The 18,955-nt window shown below is 33.2% G+C and overlaps 1 protein-coding gene across 16 annotated transcripts in view; it reads left to right on the plus strand.

The window, feature by feature from the left end:
* ADGRL2 (adhesion G protein-coupled receptor L2) overlaps window positions 1–18,955 on the plus strand; it is a 450,339-nt gene that overhangs the window by 356,564 nt on the left and 74,820 nt on the right. For all 16 annotated transcript variants that reach the window (XM_016145385.2, XM_036235564.1, XM_036235545.1 and 13 more), the window contains one exon: window positions 10,485–10,698. In XM_016145385.2, coding sequence (XP_016000871.1) covers window positions 10,485–10,698 — 214 coding nt within the window. The remainder of the gene's footprint in view (window positions 1–10,484; window positions 10,699–18,955) is intronic.

Here is an 18,955-nt window from a genome sequence, read left to right on the forward strand (position 1 = left end):
TTTCAGACTGTCTTCATCTTTACTACTTGATGTGAGAAATAAATACCTCATCAGAATGTATACAGAGATATAAAGCTTTTCGCTTCTGGGACATTTATTTCAGTTAGCAGTGGTTGAATGTGATTACATTTCGGTTCCTGTTTGGGATGGAGAGAAATGAGTGGGTGGTTTCAGTGCAGTTTCAATGTAGTTAACTCAAGTAAGTTTCAGAATTGGTATTAATTAGCCTCCTTATAGATACTTTTAATAAGAAAGTCACTTGTTACACTAGTAACTTCTTCCCACTTTTAGAGTTTATTGTTGCCAAGTAAAAGTCGATTGACATGGAAATCGTATATTCTTATACATTGTTGTCTCCCTTGAGATTCAACTTAAATATACCTTTTAAAAAATGAAATATGGTTAATAATTTTGATAGGTTTAAAAATACTTTTTGTTTATGTTTAAGTACAAGGCATTAACAAATAAACTTCTGCCTTTGATCTGAGAGAACTGCCTAGGAAGTGCTTTAAGTGAGGTTTTCATCCCTAATAGTTTTATTCATCAGACTAAATACAGTGACAGCAAATAAATTGAGTCCTTTAGCCAGTATGGCTTGGCGAGGGGTGGGGGATGTCACTGGATAAGGAACAAGTCATATAATTTTGCATTCTTGCTTCTTGTTTAACCTCTTTTAAGAACAAACTCTCTGAGGTTGGTTTTGGTAACTGGAGCTAATAGAATTTCTGATAACAGAAGGATAGTAGAAAAACTTAAAATTGTTAGATCATATTAGAAATAGAAATAAATCGTACCTGAGGAGATGTTGAAATTGATATTTTGTTACTTATTCTGTGATTATGTTCTGGTTTTTGTTGTCAGTGAATAAATTATACAGAATTACTTAATTCTAATTTGATAAGTACAATGTGAACGACAATATCATTACTGATAGTAACTTCTTAATGTTAAACTGGTTTTAATTAGTCATAAAACATAATAAATGTAAAGAGTGTTTCCTACCTTTCTGGGGTGGGGAAGTAAGGTTACTCCTCTGGTTTTTGTGATGCTTTTATGTGACTAAGGACCGCAACTACTGAATGATTTTGAACTCTAGAAGGTTGTCAGTCACTTAAGAGTGCATATCATGGTTGAGCCATACTGATTTGGTGAATATGTCATCTTTGTTACATTTTTTATCTCCTGATGTCTGAATTTTTAACAAAACATTTTCGGTTGATGTGCATAGCTTAAACTTTAAAACTAACATAAATAAAAGAATCATGGTGTGTGTGTTTTTCCCCCTATTAAAAAAAAAAACCCTCTTCATTTTATGTTCATGGGGATATTTAGCATCTTTTTATTTAAGGAATTAAAATATAAAATAAAGCATAAAATGAAGCTTAGTAAAAATTATGAGCCTACTCTGTGCCATGTACCATGCTGGAAACCAAGAATACAGAAGTGAATAGGATTCTCTTTCTATTGAGCAACTCAGCGTTCACTAGGGGAGAAATATAAGAGACCTTAAAGCATGTTGCTTGCTCTAATAGAGGAGCTCATAGTTGTTTATCCACCCAATATATTCATACACCCATTTACTTAACATAGCTTTATTTCATGCCCTCTATAAAGAGAGCAGTTTAAACTACTACGTTTTGGCATTATAATGGTGAACCAGATAGTGACAATATGTTTCCTCAAGGAGAACTCATTCCTCATATAAGTTACCCAGGCACAGGGATCATTGTCGTTTTTGTTAACTGTTAGATCCCAAGTATCAAGAAGAGTGCTAGGCACATCATAGGTGCTCAGTAAATATTTAATGGAACAGAAAATAGATGACCCAAACCTGAAGTCAGGCTCCCCTTTCCCCATTGTTAGGGAAGCCTTGAACTGGATTTTGGAGAGTAATTATTGCTTATGGGAAAAAATGAGTAAAACATTTGCAGAGGGAATAGTTTAAACATAGTCATCGAGTAGTAAGGATACTATCATGGCTTAATACAAAATCTATTTTTAAGGAAAAGTAGATAGGAATTAAAGTATACTATGTCTGTGAACTTTGGAGAAGTTATATGCTGAGATTATTAAAAGCATCTCTGTAGCAGGTGCTATTTTTAATAGACATGCTTATCAGTAATTTTTCTTTCAGAGTTCAGAATTAAACCGATAGTATTTTATGACTCAAATTGCTATATTTTAATGGCACTTGTGAATTATTAATCAGTGGTTTACAAGTTTTTAAGTAGGAGAAATTAATTTCTTTCTAATAAGGAATTTAATCCCAAAATGTCTTGAAGGACTCATAATGCATACTTTCTCCTTAAAATATTGAGAGGATTTCCAAAGTAGTAGCATGTGAACCTAACTGCTAAATAGCATTCTAAAAATAAATTTTTACCTTTGATGTCTATAGTGTACAGAATTTTGTTTTCTTTAGAGAATCCCAAAGAAGGTTTTGTCCCCCTTACTGTTTATGTAATTGGATTTAATCGTGTGTTAATTTTTCATCATGCATTAAGAATTTTTTGTGTATTCCAATTTAAATGAGTATTTTGCATATAAATTGATTTTGCTTAAAACCAAATATTCTTCTTAAAAAACCATTTGTTGAAATGCTTCATAATTTAAACTATATCCAAAATGTAAAAAACAAAAAAACAAAAAAAAAAAAAAAAAACAAAAAAAAACAGCTTGTAAATCAAAATGACACAAGAGGCTGAGGCATATCAGTTATACATGGTGAATTGATTATTTTATAGTTACATTAAGATCTTAAATTGTTTGAATACCTTCTTTTGCAAGAACTTTATATTTTTGTAAGGATTTTATTGGTGTTTCATGCTAATAACCAAGTTTACTTTGCACACAAATTGTGAATTTTCAAGGCTAGTGTGCTTAATTTGGAAAAGGATGTTGCATTCTTTTCATTTCTTTACTCTTGGCATGAAAACAAATTTGAAGATGAATGTAGATTTTTTTTATTCCCCATATGTTTTAAGTTCCTCACATAATACTGGCAATTAAAATAATTATATAGTCATGAAAAAAATTGAATGTTTTAGGGAATGATTGATAAGATTATTTCTTAAATGAACTAACAGAGTAACTAAAACAATAGAGGGACATTCTGCAAACTTACATAGAATGTTTTTAACATGCTGCCTTTTTATATACAAAGAAAAGGTTTATATATCCTTTTAAAATTTTGTTTTGATGACCTCCTGAATATACAGGGATAAATGAAAAAGTTGAACTATTAGTCAGATAATTTATCTTTTAGGTTGCCTTTAACATCCTCTTTTCATCTAAATTATAATGAAATGGAAATAAGTTTTCTTCATGCTTGTGAGCTAGAGTTCAGCCTCATTGAAATCATGTCCCCTCCTTATTAAGTATTTTTCTCATTTCCATTTTAGGAAGAAATCTCATTAACATATATAAACAGGAGTAAATCAGAGATTTCGAATGCCAACACTGGTAATAGACTCTGGCCTGACTTAATGTTTCAATGGAGCTTGAAGTCACAGCCTCGGTCCCATAGAGGTCCCTGATAATCAAAAGTCATGGTGCTTACTGGAACCCTAGGCAGCCTGAGCAGTAACAGCCATGACAGGGTTTAGTTCAAAGTAATTAAGAGAAACAGTACCAGAAAAGTTGAAGTTTTTATATTACAGCTTAATAAGAAGACTTTCATAGGAATGTATGGTTTTTCACGTATGTGAGATGAGCAAACTAAATAGAGACAATGTTATAAAAGCAAAATATTTCCAGTCAAGTGCTCGAAGTCCATAACAAGTCTCACCTTATAGCAGGGTGCACTGTTTATTGCCAGAGTAGCATATTTTCTTGCAAAAATGCTCATAAATGATGCAAAATCTAGTGATAGAATTCCAATTCTGGTCTCACAAATTCCCATCTGGTAGTAGTGCATCTGTTTATTAGTAGTTATTCCCTGAGTGTGAATGATTTTAGTCCTAAGTTACTGCACCTGTTGCTGGGAGGTATTTATTCCAGTCACTAGCCTAAAGCACAGAGAGTTATTGCTTGGAATTTTATAGCTTGGGCAGGGGGTAGGGGGAGAGAAGGAAATTGTCTTTTCAAAATCATTTGCTCAGAGTAGAGAAAATGGGGCAAAACAGTTCATTTTACTCTAAGCACCGCTGTTTGGCAGTATTCACATTGCACAGCATATAAAGCTCCAGTATTGATTTTTTTGTTCACGGGGCCTCCCACAAGTTTTTTCTTCGATTGTGAGGGTTGCAATGGATTGAATTACACTTTACTTGTTGGGATGCTTACTTTTTTCTTTGTTGAAATAGAAAGAGATTGAAAATCGAGCTTAGAATAAATGTCACAGTAATACTGTGATTAAAAGGCTTTAATTTGAGAGTTTCTTTTATGTTGATTATGTTGACTGAGCAGTTTCATTGAATACTTAACCATCAGACACACCATTTTCTCTCTTGCCCTTCTTCTAAGGCTAGCAGCACCCAGCACACCCTAACCATGCCCTCTAGAACAGGAGTCCCCAAACCTGCTGGGAACTGAATCTGGGAACTGAATTTCTGGATTTCAAACCTTGATTTCATCCTTACCAGATATGTGATCATGGAAAATATAAGTTTTCTGTGTCTCAATTTTCTCCTGTCTAAAATGGTGATAATAACAATACCAATTTCATACAGTTGTTTTGAAGACTTATAGTCAGTAATTATTTGTAAAGTCCTTAGAAGGACTTCTGAAGATGATGGGGTAAAGATCATCTCCCCGCCAAACAAGTATAAAACTGAACAGAATTGTCAACAAGAACCATTTTGTGGCTCTGAAAATTAGCCAGAGCCAAATAATAAATTGGGAAGCATTTATTTATGAGAAAATGATAGAATTTCTGGTATGTGCGCTGGAAGTTTAAAGCCTTCGAACCTGGAGTTGCTCCTGTCCAATCCTCCCCCCCCCCCACCGCCCATAGCTATACATATCATTGTGGTAATTTTATTACAGCAAGGCTGGCCTTGAAATCCATTGACTTTGCTGCCAGGGAGAGCTGGCTTGATTTGGAATAGAGGGTGGAAACTCACGCCCAGCAGTGTTCTCAGTAAAATTTCGACAACAGATGGGGGAAATCCATAGCTCCACTAGCCCGAGGTGGTGGTCCCATGTGTGAAGATCGGAGGGCCAGTTTGAAATATAATCAGGAAGTCTCGGGAATGAAAGCCGAAAGCTCTCTATGCATTCTTGACTATCTGAAAGCTACACACACATGCTGAGAAGTGAGAAGACTTGGTGGAAATTAACCAAGGCTGACTTAAAAATGGCTTGAACTTTGAACATTCTCTCTGACATACATTCAGATCAGTCAGCAGAGGGTAGAAACCTTATTTTGGGGTCATGGTATTTGTGAAGAGTCTCCACTCAATCATTGGCTGATCACTAAGCTATGCCGGGACATGGGCGATCTCTAGGAAGCCAAGCTAGAAAATAAAAATGAGTTAAAGTAACAACAGCAATAACAACAACGAGCAGAGATTAGCAGCCGTACACATGCTATGAGGCAGACAGATTCCACAGATTTAAATCCAGTCATGAAACTAAAAAGAAAATATCACAACAACAAGTTCTCAGGGGAAAGAAATCTAAATCAAGAGTTGCTAACAGCATATTATTTAAAATGTCTAGTTTTCAACAACAACAAAACATTTATAAGGTAAGCAGAAAAACAGAGAAGTCGACCCTTACTCAGGAGAAAAAGTATTCAATAGAAACTTCCTCTGATGTGGGCCCAAATGTTAGATTTGGCAGATAAACATTTCAAAGTGGCTATAATGATTATGTTCAAAGATTAAAATAAAAGTGTATTAGAGAATTAAGAGGAAATGTGATGACAATGATTTAAAAATATGAAATCTCAATAGAGAAATAAAAACTATTTTATAAAGGCCTTAGAGAAATTCTTGGCACACCTTAGTTATTAGTATATCAGTATGTTGCAAATAAATATACATTTTCCTCCACAGAGGATATCCCAGCTTCATCTGAACACAGAGATTCTGATTGAGTAGGTCTGGATTGAGGCTTGAAAACCTATCTTTTTAAAAACATTTACAAGCTACCTTTGATGCAAAGTCATGTTTGGGAATCAATCGCTATAGCGTTGGCAAATGATTTTTTTTAAAAATTGTTCTTGAAAATACCCAATTTGAAAAATTACTTCATATACAAAGGAAGAAAATGTGATTAAGAAATAGTGGTCATACTTGTGATGATTTCTTCCATTTAACTCGGTATAGTTAAGTCATTAGTGTATATAATAAAGGGGTAATAAATATGTTTAGGTATAAGTTTTGTTCTGCCTTTTTATAAGATTTACTTAGAATATTGAATTTGTAAAATTAATATTAATTGCAATAGTTTTTTTTAAGACTTTGCAAACTAACTTTGAGGTACCATTGCTAGTGGAAGACACTGAACCCATACCCCTTGAAGTTTTCAGGGAAATAGTGTGAAGTGGCCAAAGAAGGCATGTTTTTCTTTAAAATTATGTAAATCTTTCTTTTGATTACATAATTGACCCATATTGATTTTTCTCTCTTCCACTAAGTCTTTGATTAAAAATTAATCTTGGAAGATAGCTGCTTGTGATTTGTGTGAACCCTGGCTAGGTCATCACACATAGTTTTGAGATTATCTTGACAGTACCATACAGTCTACACTGTTGTGGCACAATACATCCATGTTGACATTCTCTTGTATGTTTATATTTCAAAGAAATAGAGCAAGTAATTTATTAATTACCACTGGGAAATATTAGAATAGCATGTGTGCCCGATTAAAAGGAGCTTGTCTATTTAGAATCATAGATTGGTGAAATTTGATGTGACTGAAATGAGTTTAATTCTTCAGAAAAATAAATTAGAACATGCAAAAGTAAAATGACTTAGTCCAGGTCGCAAGGCTGACCCACACAGCCATGCTTTAGTGTTCAGTACTCTTTTTATGTGTACATATTTGAATAGTTTAGATTCTCCTCTCTTTATACTTATGATACACGTCACTACATTTTCATAAATACAATTTTTATTATCTATATGTTTCGTGAACTTTTCCGGTAATAATTTCCTCTCAAATTTATTAACATTCTTTGGTGAATTTCAGATTGTATTGAAATTTATAAATCTTATTATATTATCCATAAGGTGGCTTGTGAAGTCACTGAGTACTTTCCTCTTCATTACTGTTAATAAGATCACAGGCTCTGGAATCTGAGAACCCTGCATGAGTTAAAATCTAACTCAGAATAATCCATAAGACTCTGAATTACCTCCTATTTGATGCCTGAGCTTCATACTCTGTAAAATTGTCATTATAACAGTTAGTTACTATTCCTGTTTCTTCTTTGTTGTTGATGGTGGTGGCAAGCATTAAAAAAAGTGGTCCATATAAAGCAGTTAGCACAGTGTCAGAACATAGTAATTGCTGTGTAAATGTTAGCTATTGTAATACTCATTTTTATTTATCTCTTCATATTTTTTATGGATATTTATTTCTGATTGGAAACACAGGGTTTAAATAAACAAAAGTTCTTAAACATGTAACCAATCTATCTTTGTCAGAAACACTAATGAACCTCAGCAGTACCTAGAAAATAATAAATTGACAGAATTTAAATATTATTGAGGATGGCACAATTTTCACTGATTACAAGTAGTTTATTTCTCTTTTTATCTGTTTCTTAATTTTTACTATTTTTATTTTCAGTATCCAAGGAAATAAATGCTACAATGGAAAACATATTGTAATTTATACTGTTTTAAACAAATACTAGTTCTTCAGTTTAGTGAATTGGTTCAACAACACCGGAGTTATATATCATGTACCAATCGAGGCACTAGAATTAAGTATGAATTAAGAACTCTATCATGGCAGACTAGCAGGGAAGGGACTTGTTAACAATGAATAGGCACAGTACCATGTGGTAATAATAGGCACTTCAGTAAAGGTGTGTATAAAGTTCAACAGAAACACAGGTGACAGAGCAAGAATTTAGAAAAGAGAACATATGTCTTAAAACAGTAGACACAGTAGCATTAAACAGAGCAGCATTCACCATTAAGAACCCATTCAGTTCTGTGCAATGAAAACATAAGTACCACGATCTCATTTCTGCATTGGAAATTTACTGAAGTATTAGTGTACTGATTTTTCTGTTTTCTTTTCTTTTCCCTTACTGTACCTTTTTGGATATTATGAATAAGGCTAAAAAATCCTCTTTCTCAATTAATTACCAACTAGCAAAACACTCAACTATGCAGTGTTTCAAATAACTTTCAAAAGCAGAGGAAAATTCACTTAGAGCCATACCTGTAATGCAGACTATTAACAACAATAAAAATGAAAGGATTCAATTTTAAAACTGCAGTGCTTCATAATTCTTTGTTTTTGACAAACAGTAAAAGTTGTGAATATGGCTCTAAAACGATCTTCTAATAACAAGTTCTAATCTTGTAATATTTCCTAATAAATGATTTATTCTCATTTATTGAGGAATTATAATTGCAAATCAGCTCTGCCTTTAAAATAGATTGTGCTCTAAAATTTCATATGATGTTACTTGTTTGAATTTCCACAGAAATTGCCACACAAATTGCCACACAAATGTTAGCTTCTAAAGCCCTAGGAATATTTTCAGTTAATATGAATACAGTAATACTACTTTAAGCTGATTTATTTGTATAAGCAGTATGGTATAGTATCCGGAAATGTGAACTTTTGGAAGATTGGCCTATTTAGTTAGTGTTTGCCTTGACATTTGCCCGGCTCCATTTCTTATTTCTTCTTTAATGGTAGTGCACCTCACCACATACTTGTACTAATCTCACAGAATCATAAGCCTTCTTAGTGAAAACCTTCCAAAGTTGGGGTTTGCCACAGTCCCCTGAAGATTTCTTTCCTCCAAATTATGAACTTTTCTTCTCCATTGCAATTACACCTTTAGCTTTCTCAATAGAACTGAGAGGTCAGCCAAGTTTGAGAATTGCTGATTTTCTAAATCATACCAATGTGTAACCCAATAACCCTTTCGGAGGATTATTTACATCTTAGAAAGGCTGCATGTTTATCCAGGTGACTTTCAATTTCACTGAATTAAGGAGGCAATATTGTGCAATAAAATTAAAGAGGATAGGTTATAGCATTGTGTTGACCTGGGCACAACCCTGGCCTTCAGTTCGGAAGTTTATATCTTGGAACAGTTTATGTTTGAATGTCAGTGTTTTTCAGTGAAAAAAAAAGGCGGGGGCGGGGGGGGAATATAAGGAATAATTTATATGATACAGAGTGATTAAAAGGATAGAGATAAGAAAAAATGCTGAAATTATTGGAATGCTATAGTTGAAAACAGATTAAAGAACCGAAATGAAAAAATTGAGGCAACAGCAGAGTTTTTGATATGGTAGCTAACTCAGGTAGCACACCAGCATAGCAAAAAATGTGCTTCTCCCACACATAGCTCTTCTTAGCTATTCTTGGCTTTCTCTGCTTTTACCCTTTCTGCTGTGCTGTGTTACTACTTTGGGCAGTTGAAAACTGGTTAAACTTAAAATTCTAATCTTTTATTCCACTTCAGAATCTTACAGCACTTATGAACAGCAGTAGCTATACTCTGCCTAATGCACCATACTTATATATTCATATAGCGTTTCAAGTATTTATATGTCCATTATTTCATTTTAGAGTTACACAGTTAGGATAAGTAACATCGCAGATGTTATCTCCATACTGTAGACGACAAAACTGAATCTTAGAGAAATTTTCCTCTTTCTGGGTGTTTCAGCTTGCCGGACTGCTTTGGAGGAGTGCCCTTCCCTTTAAATGCCCATCTGCTGATTTTTGTCAGTTTTAAATAAAGTGTGTATAAATTGAAATGTTATTGTGCCATAAGTTTGTTACTGTTATAGTATCTTAATTGTTTTTTTGGGGAAACTGCTAAGATGAAAGTATTTTTAAGACAATGCTATTAACAGGAATTAATATGTCTATATTAAATGAGAATATAAGAGCAGTGTATAATAGAGCTTTTATTCCAATACATTAATGAAAACTGTTTCTTGATTAGTTGTTATATCCTGTATTTGTAAAACTTGTCAATATTTATTAATTCATTGAATATATTTGTCATTTTTCTTTGAATTTTCTCAAAAAGAGCCACCTAGTTTCGGTTTGTGGTTAGATTATACAGAAAATATTTTGTTTAGAGTAATTTTAATTGTCTCTATCTGTGAATTAGTCCAGCTAAAGATACATATTAAAATATCCAACAATGACTTCTTGACATATAGTAAAGATCCCTGGAATTATTTAATAAGTGTATGAATGGATAACTTAAAAAATAGAGTTTTTGTGACATCTCTTGAATATAGAACTGATTTTATTACTTGAAAATGTGTTATTTAAATAATATACTTAATAAATGAATTAATTTGATTTAAATTTTTTTTTTTAAGGTTTCAGCAGAGCAGCTTTACCATTTGGGTTAGTTAGGCGAGAATTATCCTGTGAAGGTTATTCTATAGATCTGCGATGTCCAGGCAGTGATGTTATCATGATTGAGAGCGCTAACTACGGTCGGACAGATGACAAGATTTGTGATGCTGACCCATTTCAGATGGAGAATACAGACTGCTACCTCCCAGATGCCTTCAAAATTATGACTCAAAGGTAAATATTTATGTGTTACTATTCCATTTTAGCTACTACCTCCAAATTAGTAAAATGATAATTCTGAAGTAGATGGGAATAGTCCATATCTCAGCCTATTTATTAAACTGAGTTAGGGTTTTACCTGATAATGTTGCTTTTTACTTTATGTTTTCAACAACATTTAAATGTCTGTCATTTTTATATAGGTTGGCATATCAGAAAAATACGTAATACATATCTTTTGTTTTTTAATATATCATAAAGAATACAGATACGGTATTTCAAATGTAATCTTATTTTTGGCGGGTTTCAAATTTTGAAATATTTTTGTAATATCAAGAATGTTTGAATGTCTGGGTATTTGACAGTAATTTCTCTTTAAAATTTTAAATTAATAGACTATTTTTCCAGCAAATATAGCAGAAAGTATAGTTATCATATCCCCATCCCCACATGTATACAATCTCCCCTCTTGTCAACATTCCACACCACTGTGGTACATTTGTTACAGTAGATGAAGCCACAGTGACACATTATTGTTACACAAAGCCCATAGTTTACATTAGGGTTCACTACTGGTGGTGTACATTCTGTGAGCTTTGACATGTAGTCACCATTGTGGAATAGGAGTACCCCCATCTCTGAAGGGGATACATTCTAAGACTCCCAGTGGATGCCTCAAACCTGGATAGTAATGAGCCCTATGTATACAATATGCTTTTTCTCACACACAGGTACACACACACACACACACACACACACACCCTCTCACTTAAAGGAAATACTTTATGGCTTTTCTTTGGCATATTTAAATTACCAGCATTACTACTCTTGCACATTGGGTCCAATATTAAGTAAACTAAGTTAATTGAACATAAGCCCTGAGATAACCACAACAGTGGATCTGATAACTGAGGTAGCTACTACGTTGGGTAACATATACATGTGTATATGCTGGACAGAGAGATGATTCTCATGGTCTGTAGAATGGAGCAGGTAGGCCCAAGATTTCATCATGCTACTCAGAATGGTGTGCAGTTTTAAAACTTAATTGTTTATTTCTGGAGTTTTCCATTTAATATTTTCAAACCACTTTTGAATGTGGGTAACCGAAATCTCGGAAAGTGAAACTGCAGGAAAGAGGGAACTACTGTAAAACAGAGTATAATTTTAGTACCCTAAAATCTAAAATCCTCTGTGCTCCCCTATTCATTCTTCCCTTCTTCCTAACCCCTGGCAGCCGCTGATCTTGGTATTGTCTCATAGTTTTGCTTTTTCTAGAATGTCATGCAGTTGGAATTATACAGTATGTAGCCTTTTCAGATTGGCTTCTTTCAGTTAGTAATATGCATTTAAGTTTCCTCTAAGACTTTTCATGGTTTAGTAGCTCATTTCATTTTAACATTAAGTAATATTCCATAGTCCGAATGTACCAAAGTTTGTTTATTCATTCACCTACTAAAGGACATCCCGATTGCTTGAAAGTTGTGGCAATTATGAAAAAATCACCACTATAAAAATCTGTTCAGGTTTTTTGTGTGGACATAAGTTTTCAGTTCATTTAAGTAAATACTAAAGTGCATGATTACTAGATCATGTAGTAAGAGTGTGTTTAGTTTTGTTAAGAAACTGCCAACCTGTCTTTCAGGGTTACCATACTATTTTGCATTTCCACCAGCAGTGAATGAGAGTTTCTGTTATTCCACACCTTTGCCAGTGTTGTTTGGTGTCATCAGTGTTTTAGATTTTGGTCATTTTAATAGATGGGTAGTGGTATCTCATTGTTTTAATTTGCAATTTTCTAGTGACACATTGTGTTGAACATCTTTTAATATGCTTACTTGCCATCTGTTTATCTCCATTGGTGAGGTGTCTGTTCAGGGCTATTGCACATTTTATAATCAGGTTGTTTTCTTATGGGTTTTAAGAATTCTTGATTTTTTTCCAATCATAATCTTTTATCAAATATGTCTTTTGCAGATATTTCTTCCTGTCTTCACATTCTCTTTATTTTTAGCTTAAAATCTACAAAAACACAAATTCAACTGAAGAAAGCCATACAGTGCATGAACTTTCGCCCTCCCCTCATCTCTCTCTCATAAACATATTTATTTGGGTGACATACCATTGACTAATTTTGTCTTAAAAATGATGTGTTGGGAATAATCAGGGGGATCATTTCATAAACTATATAAATGTCTAAGCAGTGTACTCTGTATTAGAAACTAATAAAATAAAATGCTAAAAAAATGATGTGTTGGAAAATATTATAAACTTTATATAAGTGATATCTCTTAACTAGACAATTGCCGTCTTACACATAGAATACAAAAAACTGCTGACAGTGGGTATCACCTTTCTTCTGCCTTAACACAGAGCACCTAACTCTTGGTATCCTTTGTTTTTCTAAATTTTGTTACTCTCGGCATCTTAATTAGACTATTCTTATGTATAAGATATTAAAATCATGGTAAGTTATGATCGAACTAGTGCAGTTAATATCCAGCAATCCCAATTATTTGGAACTTAGAGACTCTGAAAGAAAACTTAAGTATCACAGAATTTATTGCACATTTATTGCTTTTTACATTTTGTTTACTAGGAAAACCCTTCATCTTTCAATTGAAAACCTTCACTCTCTCCTACTTCTTTTCCCCTTCTATCTAGGTTTCTAGCTTACTTACTAGTCTGCCTTAAAGTAGAATAGCAATATTTTAGGCAAGTCTGGTTAGTGTAGGCACATTGAAAACATCAAAAGGTGATAAGAAAAAATGGAAAAATGATTTTTAAAAACATCACACCATAAAAACATGGATACAAATTGCCGTAAAATCTCTAATTTCACAGAGACTATATATCAGCATATTTTGATTGCACATTTATAGTTTTTTAAAACGTTGATATCAATTAAGATGTTTTTAACTACCGAACATAATACAATACTTTTGAAAGATTGTCATCAAAATGTTTTTATTTTTATTTCTTAAAGGGCAGTTATTAAAAAATTAAAACTAAGTCTCATTTGCCTAAATTGTACTTGATACGTAGTTTTAAAGTTCATTAAATGGTATATGAAATCTGGCCAATGAGCAAACCACGAAACATAGCTTCTTTAGAAGAATGGATTCTGTGCTATAATAAGTTGTTTAAAAACAATTGCACATAGTATTTCAAAATTTGGGAGTTGCCTGTCCTAGGGAGACTAAAAAGGCAACCTCTAATAATTGATCATTTATTCATTCTTTACATGTTGATCTAGCATTTCAGTGATAGTGATATGATTTGAGCATTTAGAAGTAGGCCAGAGAGAAATAGGAAGAGAAGAATTATTCTATATAATTATCTGTTTTTACTAGACTGGCTAGCAAAAAGCAGTGGAAGTTGGTACGAAAAAAAAGAATCCAGAAGAAATGGCCGTTAGGTAACTTATCTTTGTATGTTGGGTTATACACTTTATTTTATTTTTTAAAATTGTTTATTAGGGTAACATTGGTTAATACCATCATATAATTTTCAGTTGTATAATATAATTTCACATGTGTAGATTCTATTGTGTGTTTACCACACAAAGTCCAGTTTCCTTCAGCTACCATATATTTGATCCCCTTTACCTACTTCGCCCTTCCACTACCCCCCTATATTTGACTCCTTTTACTCCCCCCTCCTCACACACTCCTTACCCTCTGGTAATGACTAATCTATAGTTCATGTCCATGAGTCTCTGTTTTTTTGTCCTGTTCATTTGTTGCTTTTAGGTTTATATCTCACATAAAAGTGATATCATGTGATTTTCAAACTTTTTCTGTTTGGCTTATTTCACTTAGCATCATTATTTCAAAGTCCATCCATGTTGTTGCAAATGGCAATATTTCATCTCTTCTTATGGCTGAGCAATATTCCATTGTATATATGTACCACAGCTTCTTTAGCCGATCATCTATCATAGGACACTTCGGTTGCTTCTGTGTCCTGGCCACTGTGAATAATGCTGCTAGGAACATCAGTGTGCAAGTATCTTTACAGATATGAGTTTTCAAGTCTTTGGGGTAAATACCCAGTAGAGGGATTGCTGGATCATATGGTAGATTAATTTTTAGATTTTTGAGCAACCACCATACAATTTTCCGTAGTGGCTATACCGATTTGCAGTCTTGCTAGCAGTGTATGAGGGTTCCTTTTTCTCTGCATCCTCTCCAACATTTGTTATTACTTGTCCCATTAATTATAGCTATTCTAACAGGTGCGAGATGGTATCTCATCGTAGTTTTGATTTGCATTTCCCTAATAGCTAGTGATGTTGAACATCTTTTCATATATTTGTTGACCATTTATATGTCCTCTAGGGAAAAGTGTCTGTTCAAGTCCTCTGCTCATTTTTTGATTGGATTGTTTGTTTTTTTTTGTTTTTATTGAGTTGTATGAGTTCTTTGTATATTTTGAATATTAGGCCCTTATCAGTAGCGTTGCTTGAAAATATATTTTTCCATTCAGATGGTTGTCTCTTTACCTTGTTGATGGTTTCTTTTGCTAAGCAGAAGCTTTTTATTTTGATGTCATCGCATTCATTTATTTAAGCTTTTACTTCCCTTGCCTTCGAGGTCAAATTCATAAAATCGTCTTTAAGTCCAAGATCCTTGAGTTTAGTTCCTATGTTTTCTTATATGCGTTTTATTGTTTTAGGTCATATATTCAGTGGGATTATACATTTTAAATATACAGTTGAATATCTAGCAAAATGCATAAGTCTTATCATTCTCGTACATATAAATATAATTACATATTATAGGAAATGTACAAGATAGATAGCAAGTTATTTTTATTGTTTCGTTATGTTATAAAAATAGGGCTGCATTTTTGATAATACCTTTAAAAGGAACTGGAGTTTTGAGGTATTTAAATTCTGTGAAAGCATACAGTTGTTTTCTGTACACTTGTTATCAAAGCTCTGAATAATTTATGTGTGTTAGTATAAATAAATGGATAATTTCAAAACAGGCTATTGAAACCCCATTTTTAAATTGCCATATTTGGCTTTTACATTAATTCTGAAGAGCTGTAAGAAAAATAGGTAGACAAAATTTTGCAGATGAATTATTACTGAATAATTACTAAGAATGTAGAATACTTGTCTCTAATTTTTAATTTAAAAATGCTCAGTATTTACAAATAAAGTTATTTTCACCAAACTCCTAATAATTTGGCAAAATTTTTTTCATTTATAATCATCAAAAAATGTGATTTGATAGTATAGGAAAGAGACACTTTTTTTTAATGTAGAAAATTTCTCTTTGGAAAGCTCAAATAAAAGCACTAGAATTTTTCTATTAAATTCGAAAGTCCCTGTTTTCTACTTGTAATAATGGAGATGGGCACAGAATTTTGAATCACTTCAGCAGTTGAGAATCAAGTAAATATACTTGTAATTCTGACTGTAGTAGTAGTAAAAGTATTGTTATTCATTCACTATTTCCTATTTCCTGTTCATTTAAAAGTGGAAAATCAAGGCTCTATTAATAACTGATAGTATACTCATCTTAAAAGAACAGCAAGTGGCTCATCTTAAAAAGTGAGAAATAAAGTTATTTTCTAAAATGATATGTATTTTAATACTTTATAAAGTAATCACCATTAGTGATCATTTTTAAGCACTCTTTGGAATTAATAGTAGGGGAATGACTTAAAAAAGATGAAACAGTTAACACTTTGAATTTGTTAAAGAAAAACAACCCTACTACTATTGGACGAATAAATAAATTAGAATTTGCTAGCAATATCGGTTCTGTTCAGCAATAAGGTGCAATCTAATTAGTGTCTAAAGTGCAGATCCTCTTCTGGTATTGTTTATAACTCCCTTTGTTCATGTTCTTTACTCTAAGACCCTGTGCATTCTCATCAGTGTCGTTTGCTGCCATAGATTTATGCTCCATATATGTTCTTAAGTTTTAAGCTTTTTGGCATAGAGATCTGAAAGTGGATATTTACTGTTTTTGGTTTTGATATTAAAAGTAAGATTAGTAATTAATGTGCATGGGTAGGTCCAGTTTTACAGTCTTATCTCATACCATCAGATGTTCATCAGTGTACCTCTGTCAACCACAAAGAGTTTTTAGAAGTAAGACGTACTACTCTCAAGAAGATAGTAAGAATATATGTCTCAGTTTTTCCCGCTGGTAGGAAAGTTGTGTTTTGTATAATTAATAAAAAGATGGGCACTTTTTTTTTTGTATTAAAGTTGCCCAAGGAAAGCAAAACAGTGCCCTACACTTACAGAACATGTCTGGGTCCTTGAAAGCTTTTAGCCAAATTTTTTCCCCTCATATGTAGATTGCAACTGGCTAAAACCACATAGCTTAACTATATTAGGTTTCTTATAAATACCATTTACTATGTTTTGGTGTTACACTACTAATTTAAGCTCCTTTAAGTTTATTTGGGAACAGGGTGGCTTATAAAAAATAAGTAGTTCTGCAAGCAATTGTTTATACAGATTCAGCACTCATAACAGTGATAAAAGAACATATAACTGAAGCAAACATAAACATTAAGTTGATATTTGCAGGTGAATAGATGATATTACCCACAGAGGTTATGTAGTATGAACATGCAAAAGCTCTAGAGAACATCTGCATTTAGGGCCAGAAGTAAAGTTGCCATCAAGGAATCCAGAACGTGACACAGGAATATAATGTCTCACAAGCCAATAGTAAAGTATAAACAACGTATTTTTTTTTCTCATTGATGCTGAAGATTTTTTTTTCTATTTAGACACCTCAAATAAAAGAATATGTTAGGATTTTCAAAGAAATAGTGTTATAGGATAGAAATCAATAAAGTAGCTTTTAGCCTTGCCGAGACTGGAAGAATTGAGTAGTACCCTTGTCACATGGAACCAGGCAACACATAAATATATGATCTAGATTTATATAGTAGAGGTACAAGTTAAATAATTTAAAATCTAGCTTCCAGAACTTGGGTACACTGTTTAATTAAGCTAAGTAAGAGACAAAACGTATTTTAGAGCTTATATTTTTTTCCTCAGAGGCTGGGATAATAGAAGTAAGCTGAAATATGTGGGAACCAGATTAATCTATTCCCATCCTATATACCATTTAGTAACTTTTTCCTTGAATTTACCTTTCCAAACATATCAGTGTCCCTATCTATTTTTTCTAAGTATAATAATTCCATTTTATTTAACATTGTTAACCTAGCAGCAGCCCAAAGGGTGACATTTTCTTCTGTTCATGAGGATTTGAAGAAATGTGTTATTGTATATGTATGTGCATTACTTTTCTGTTCCATGGCTCTTTACATTATAGTAGATGCAGAGTGAGACTGGAACATTGAGTGCATACCCCGAGCATGCAGTTAGAAGTAAGGCTGTTCAGAAGAACCATGCGTGCCTTAGTCTGGAATAAGTAGGATGATCTTTGCCTCTCTACCTCCCTTCCTTTTACCCTACCAGGCAAAACACATACCAGGGACCCTTTATGGGAGAAGAAAAACATAGGCCCTTGCTTCTCTTTTAAGAGAGTCATTAAATAACAGATTGTTGGAGATGCTGAGGAACTTGGGACTCATCGTATTCTAACTCTCTTTTATTACACTTGGGGAATCAACTGTTATTGCAGTCAGTATGCTTTGTTCAGACTGCAGCATGTACGTTAGTCCCCCTTATTCACAGGGATGCGTTCTAGGATCCCCAGTGGAAGCCTGAAACTGTGGATAGTACTGAACCCTCCCTGTATATACTATGCTTTTTCCTATACCCTCTTGTGATATACATCATGCATACCTATGATAGAGTTTAATTTAAAAATCAGGCACCATAAGATTAACAATAACTAATAATAGAATAATTATAACAATATACTGTAATAAAATTTATGTGAATATGATCTCTTTTCAAAATATCTTATTGTACTTTCCTTACTCTTCTTGTGATGATGTGAGATGATAAAATACCAAACCTATTCCTGAATCTTTGTAACCATCACTTATAGTAAATGGCTTGGTGTCACTTGTTTCAGGGGCTCCCTTGCTGAATTCTTTGCAGGCTCTTTGCTTTCTGGTGCAATATGTTGCCATCAATCACAACACATTTTCTGTTCATGTCTGCCACCCCAAAATTTAATGCCTTTTCCATCTTAACTAAGCACTTATCACACTCTGTGGCCATAACTTTTGCCGTTTGAGGTGCAATAGCAAAACTATCACAGATTTCTTTTTCCTTCACAATTTCAGGGGTAGAAGATTTGTTCTTACTGTAGATCTT

This window comes from Rousettus aegyptiacus, unplaced genomic scaffold (assembly GCF_014176215.1).
Source record: "Rousettus aegyptiacus isolate mRouAeg1 unplaced genomic scaffold, mRouAeg1.p scaffold_m13_p_1, whole genome shotgun sequence".
NCBI classification, from domain to species: Eukaryota; Metazoa; Chordata; class Mammalia; order Chiroptera; family Pteropodidae; genus Rousettus; species Rousettus aegyptiacus.